Raw genomic sequence first — 7,063 nt, 5'->3', positions numbered from 1 at the left:
AGATGTATTTATAAAATCCACTTTGTTGTACTATGAGGCAACAGGGTTATCACAGTTCTTCCTACACGAAGCACACATTTCATGGTGGATTGCAGCACTGCCCATAACATTAATAAATATGAATTTTAATTATCTGCCTACAGTGGTACCTCAGGTTAAAAACTTAATTCGTTGTGGAGGTCCGTTCTTAACCTGAAACAGTTCTTAACCTGAGGTACCACTTTAGTTAATGGGGCCTCCCGCTACCGTTGCACCACTGCATGATTTCTGTTCTCATGCTGAAGCAAAGTTCTTACCTCCAGGTTAGTGGAGTCTGTAACCTGAAGCATCTGTAACCAGAGGTACCACTATACAAGCATTGAATGAAATGGAGAATCAGTTCTGATATTTGCTGGGATTTTCTCTCCCTCGCAGGTAGCACACAATCTTATGTGACATACAAAATGCATAATCTGACTCTCACATCTGGATTTCTACTTCTAGAATTTTCTCAGATCCGAGAACTACAGATACTACACTTCTTTGTGTTCCTAGGACTATACTTGATAACGGTAACCGGGAATCTTTTGATCATCTTTGTAATAGCCCTTGACCATCACCTGCATACACCAATGTACTTCTTCCTCATGAACTTGGCCGTTTCTGATATTGGCTCAATTTCTATCATTCAACCCACATCCATGGTTAATTCAATCATGAACAACAGCCATATTTCTTATGCTACATGTGTCACTCAGGTTTTCTTCTATTCCCTTTTTGGATGCTCTGATATTACTCTGTTAACAATAATGGCACATGACAGGTATGTGGCCATCTGTAATCCACTGCAATATGAAGTAATTATGAACAAAGGGGCCTGCATTCAGATAATAACCATTGGATGGATCACCAGTATTCTCTATGGTGTGCTACACACTGCAGGCACATTTTCAATTACCTTCTGCTCCAATCATGTTGATCAATTCTTCTGTGAAATCCCAAAACTACTAAAATTGTCTTGCTCTGACTTATACCTAGTTGAAGTTGGACTTCTTGTATTTAGCTGTATTTCTGTTTTTGGATGCTTTGTCTTCATCATTGTAACTTATGCATGGATCTTGAGAACAGTCCTCAAAATGCCTTCTGAACAGGGACGGAATAAGGCCCTTTCCACTTGCCTTCCCCACCTCCTGGTTGTCTCTGTACTTGTGTCCACTGGACTCTTTGCCCACATCAGACCACCTAGTAACAGCTCATCTGGCCTTGATCTTGTCTTTGCTGTGATGTATATTATTCTTCCACCTATGCTGAACCCATTCATCTATAGCATGAGAAACAAAGAGACTGCATTGAGGAAACAATTGAATCTTAAGCAGTTTCCTGACACTATTCCCAGATTTGTTAAAGCTATGGTTTTCCCAGTAGTGATGTATGGAAGTGAGAGTTGGACCATAAAGAAGGCTGATCGCCGAAGAATGGATGCTTTTGAATTATGGTGCTGGAGGAGACTCTTGAGAGTCCCATGGACTGCAAGAAGATCAAACCTATCCATTCTGAAGGAAATCAGCCCTGAGTGCTCCCTGGAAGGACAGATCGTGAAGCTGAGGCTCCAATACTTTGGCCACCTCATGAGAAGAGAAGAATCCTTGGAAAAGACCCTGATGTTGGGAAAGATTGAGGGCACTAGGAGAAGGGGACGACAGAGGACAAGATGGTTGGACAGTGTTCTCGAAGCTACGAACATGAGTTTGACCAAACTGCGGGAGGCAGTGCAAGACAGGAGTGCCTGGCGTGCTCTGGTCCATGGGGTCACGAAGAGTCGGACACGACTAAACGACTAAACAACAACATTCCCAGATTTATTCTGAAATGTTTGGGATTTCCTTTTATAGCCCTTCCTAGGAGCTGAGATCTGCTGAGGTTGCCCTTCTTAGGGGGCAATCCAATATTCAAGAAACAGGCATTAAAAGTATGCAGCAGAATCATTTGGTAGACACATGTGTTGTTGCTCTGTACCCCATAGATATTATTTTGTTGAGTTTTGAAAAATTAAACCATTATTACAGTTCATAATTATGTCACCCAGATACACTGTGGACAGGGTAATTTTGCTATTGCAGCAAACCCTACCCTGGACATTTTCATATCTTGTTGGCATCCAACTACTATCAGCTAGGACCACTCATCATCCTGTTTTGGGTTGAAGGGAGATGGAGTCCAACAAAATAGCAAATGGCATTGGTTCCCCACTTACAAGAGTACTGGATCGCTACTTAAATTGCTTGGTTTTCTGTTGTCATCTAAAAGCAATGCATGGCATTAAAGGAACAGCATTTATTTCCCCCCTTTGTTGTTATTGGGTAAACCAAATGGAAAGGTACTGTATCATATGTTTTTCCGTATGTAGAGGAGTTATAGCTCAAAACATCTGGAAGATACCAGGTTGGTGATGGCAGAGCTGGGGCAATAACATTTTCATACCTGCAACAGCAAACCAATGCTCTGATGCAAAAACAACCCAGGACATTTTTGGCCTTCTGCTGAGAAGCAATCACATAAGCAAACTTTGGTGTAATAATAATAATAATAATAATAATAATAATAATAATAATAAATTTTTATTTATACCCCACCCTCCCCAGTCAAAACTGGGCTCAAATCCTTTTACATTTTTATTTATTTTCAATCAATTGTTGTTTCTTTACTTTATAAAATAAATGTTGTTGTGTCAAAACCGGAAAGCACAAGGCCACCTATGCCTCTTCGATTGTGATTCTTCCACATTTCCTCTACAACTACATACACTAGTGGTCAAAATTTTGGCCACTAGTGTATACGAAAAGACAGCAATGGAAGCTGGCGACAAGAGTCCAATCAACCACCCTTCACTTAAAGGACTGTTCCACATTCCCATTCATATATATATATATATATATATATATATATATATATATATATATGTAAAAATCGTGAAACTGCATTCTACACTTTTCTCTGTAACCGCTTGACCGATCGTCCTGAAATTTTGACACAATGATCCAGGCCACTCCCCGAGCGTTGTTGGGGGCAAAAATCCCTCAAATCACACACCTGGGCAGGTACAGACCTGGATTTCCACCAAGTTAAACAGCGCCCTCAAGTGGCATTATACCCTCCTCCACCCCCTCCATTCCTGTGAAATCTAAGCCACACCCACAAAACAAATGACATCATCAACCAAGCAACAGAAACCACCAAGTCGGCCATTATCACAGGCCCCAGCATGGCCTCTGTTTTATGTAGGCCCCTGACAGCCCCCCGGGGGGGGGGATAACCAACAGCAACGCACTTGGGGGCATGGCAAGGGGTTTTTACTTTACCATTTAGCACCACTACCCCCCAAAAAAACCCCACCAAAAAACCAACATTGCCAAGTGGAGGTCGGGGCCTGCCTGGGGGGTGGGGGTGGCACAGTGCGCAGCACGGCCTTTGATTTATGTAGGCCCCTGCACGGCAAGGGGTTTTTACTTTACAATTTAGCACCACTCCCCCCCCCCAAATCCACAAGACAAAAATAAATACCATCCTTCAAAACCTCATGAGATATGCTGGTCATGGAGGGGGGGGGACACACAAACTGAATAGATCATGGACCGGGACACGTGGGGGCAGACACAGGGATTAGCCACAACAACGCACCACACCCACAAACCCCGCTTCCGCCACGAGATCCTGTAAAACGGGAGGCCTTGCAACCACCAAAACAGCTATTCCACCCCAAGCCCAAAGCCTCTCCCGGCGGCTGCATTAATAAATGCCTGGCAGCATTAGGCAGTCATTCATCATTTCTCCTAACACGCACTTGGGGGTACAGTAAGGGGTTTTCGCTTTATAATTTAGTGGGCGTTGTGTCACATGCGAGGCTGTGGCGGCCATTTTAAGTAAGGGCAGTCGTGCCCCTTTTAACCTAGGCTTTACCGTGCTTCTCCAAAAATAAGACACCGTCTTATATTTATTAGTCCTAAAATAACCCCACATTGGCTTATTTTCAAAGGATGTCTTATTTTTTTATTACGCGTCCAGCCTTGCCTCTTCCTTGGGACCCTCCAGAACTGCGCCTATCACTATGTCTTGTTTTCGGGGTATGGCTTATGTTGCGCAAATGCTTAGAAATCCTGCTATGGCTTATTTTATGGGTATGTCTTATTTTAGGAGAAACAACTGATTGTAAGCCTCTGTGTCTTTAAAAAGCAAAACAAAAACCATGCACTTTCTCTCCCCAGATATTTGCAGTGGCCACCCCCTACCCCATTTACAATTCCCTACCTTCCCCTTGCCACTTCCTGGGTTTTTTATGGAACTGAACAACTCGGGTGCTTCAGAACGCGCCTTCTGTTGCCAGGCCCTTACAGGGCCCGGGCCAGGTAGATAATGTGGCCCTGTTTTTAACCCTTTTGTTACTTTTTTCATTTTAATGATTGTGAATATGCTGACCGAGGCCCCCTTTAGATTCAGAGGCCCCCAAGTGGCCCATATGACCCCCCTCCTTCTGTCTAGGCCTGTCTGTTGCTACAGGGCTATGGGGCTTCACTATTTGACCCCCCCCCGGTTGGGATTCTTTAAGTAGTTCTCTGGGTCCCAGGGCACATCATCACCCCCGATCCTTAATCTAAATATATAGGAATGTTCATGATGCATGCGCAGGGGCCAATGTATGGAGATACAGGGGGGAGGGGACAACAGAGGGCTCAGACAAAAGTAAATACTGGGAAATGGAACCCAGAAACTGACAGCTCCTTCTCCAAGGCTGGGGGCCAATGTAGGAAGATACCGGGGGTAGGGGCCAACACTCCCCAGGGACAACAGAGGGAAGGGTATCCTACCGAAACACAGGGATGAGCCGGGGTGGAGGGAGGAGGGGCAGGATACGTCATGGACCGGGACAGGGGGGGGGGGATCACAGGAAAGAACCACAGCAACACGTGGCCGGGTCAGCTAGTCTCTTATATAAGGGTGTCACTGCCAGGCAACCAGCATGAAAAGTCTAAACTCTCCCAACCAACTCATCCAAAACTAAGAATTCAAAGCAACCAGATAAGCATATATGATCTAATTTACAACTTCAATTAGTTAGTCCTATGGTTATCTTTACTCCTAATATGGTGTTTAGAGGCCTTCCAGGACATTTGCACCCTTTGGTTCTCCACACAATGGGCCTCTGAGAAATCCCTCTTTTTGTTGGGATAACTTAACTTTAATATGTCCTCCTTAATACAGAAAAGTTCCAAGCTGATATAGCAGCTGTTCACATGCCAGAACTCCAAGCCTAAACCTGGACACCAATAAATAAATTAAAAATAATGATTGACATTGATCTTGCTCCAGTGAGTGGTCTTATGAGGTTACTCCTGCTAATTATCTATCTAAATCTGTTAGGGAAACAAATAACAAAATCAGGTCAAGAAAAAAGTCTCAGCATACTTTTCAGATCAGCTGTACAAGACTCCTGGGAACATGTCTCCAAGAAAGCAACACAAACAAAAACATAAATCCCATCCCACAACCAAAATGAAGACCCCATTAGAGACACATTGACAGACACACATAAGACGCCATTTCAAATAAACAATGAACAGTGAGCAGACAAAGGCAAACATTTCTTTGATGAAAAAGCAGCTGGGAGAGAAAATGCATCTTCTGTAGATGATACTTTTGAGGAAGAGTAAGTAAATGTTTTCTCATCCCCCTTTCTTCTCATTCTTATTCCTATTATCCTATTTCCCCTCCTAGCATTTGCTTATAGCCATATCTAAATATGGTAGTGGCTTATATTTGTGGTTAGTGCACAATCAAACATATAGTATATAAGAGACTCAATAGGCACATTTTATCTTCACATTTTCAAGCAAAATCACCATTCTTGTGGCACCTGAAAGACTAACAAATTTGTTATGGCATATCTTTTTGTGGGGGGAAGGATTGCAAACAGTGAGGTTAGTAGAATATGAAATGCAATAAGTGCAGATAATGAAATTTATATTATAATGGTGGCAATTCACAGAACAGTTGCTAATAAACAAACCTCCTGAAATGATAATCTGTTTAAGACATGCAGGATGTTAAAAATCCACTGTTTCAATTCAGTCACCAAAACTCCTGCTGGAATGTAGTACAGAGTTTTCATGTTATATTCAGCCTTTGAAGCCCATTTATTATTCTGTGCAGAGACTGGGCTGTTTGTCCAATGTAGAATTCAGAAGGGTATGACCGGCACCTGATGACATATATTACATTGGAAGCAGGGCAGGTGAATGAAGCACTGCTATTCTGGATAATAACATGGCAAACATTTCCATGATGTATATAGCTCAACCATCCAAGGTGTTTGTGTGTGAAGAAATGATGCTTTCAAAGAGCAGGTAAGGGAGTAGCACTTAATGAAGGAAAAATAGTAATGCTGGTCAAATGATATCACACTCTTCTCCCTTCATAGAATGTGTATCTTACCAGTGGATTGTAGCACTTTCCATTATATTAATCAGCATGACTTTAATTGCTCTGCATTACAATCATTAAATGAATGGAGAATCACTTCTAGTATTCTTATGGGTCTCTCTCTCTCTCTCTCTCTCTCTCTCTCTCTCTCTCTCTCTCTCTCTCTCTCTTACAGGTAAAGGTAAAGGGACCCCTGACCATTAGGTCCAGTCGTGATTGACTCTGGGGTTGCGGCGCTCATCTCGCGTTATTGGCCGAGGGAGCCGGTGTACAGCTTCCAGGTCATGTGGCCAGCATGACAAAGCCGCTTCTGGCGAACCAGAGCAGCACACGGAAACGCCGTTTACCTTCCCGTCAGAGCGTTACCTATTTATCTACTTGCACTTTGACGTGCTTTCGAACTGTTAGGTTGGCAGGAGCTGGGACCGAGCAACGGGAGCTCACTCCGTCGCAGGGATTCGAACTGCCGACCTTCTGATCAGCAAGCCCTAGGCTCTGTGGTTTAACCCACAGCGCCACCCGCATCGATGTCCTTCTCTCTCTCTCTCTCTCTCTCTCTCTCTCTCTCTCTCTCTCTCTCAGGTAACACACAATTATTTTCACACACAGA

General features: G+C 43.4%; 1 protein-coding gene across 1 annotated transcript; it reads left to right on the top strand.

The window, feature by feature from the left end:
• The first annotated feature begins 443 nt into the window (after positions 1 to 443).
• On the top strand, positions 444 to 1,888 carry LOC132592936 (olfactory receptor 14A16-like). The gene is made up of 2 exons (XM_088655112.1): positions 444 to 1,367; positions 1,829 to 1,888. Exons 1-2 carry the CDS (start codon positions 444 to 446, stop codon positions 1,886 to 1,888), a joined length of 984 nt encoding a protein of 327 aa, XP_088511238.1.
• The last annotated feature ends 5,175 nt before the right edge of the window (positions 1,889 to 7,063 follow it).

This window comes from Zootoca vivipara, chromosome 12 (genome assembly GCF_965207765.1).
Source record: "Zootoca vivipara chromosome 12, rZooViv2.hap1.1, whole genome shotgun sequence".
In the NCBI taxonomy this organism is placed as follows: Eukaryota; Metazoa; Chordata; class Lepidosauria; order Squamata; family Lacertidae; genus Zootoca; species Zootoca vivipara.
Note: the sequence above shows the minus strand (reverse complement) of the source record. Positions and strands in the feature narration are given on the sequence as shown.

What these genes read in the sequence shown, in the direction of transcription:
- LOC132592936 (XM_088655112.1), top strand. Translation starts at nt 444, where the DNA reads ATGCATAATCTGACTCTCACATCTGGATTTCTACTTCTAGAATTTTCT. An exon ending in TTAAGCAGTTTCCTGACACT is followed by an intron (nt 1,368 to 1,828) that starts ATTCCCAGATTT and finishes CTAAACAACAAC; the next exon opens with ATTCCCAGATTTATTCTGAA.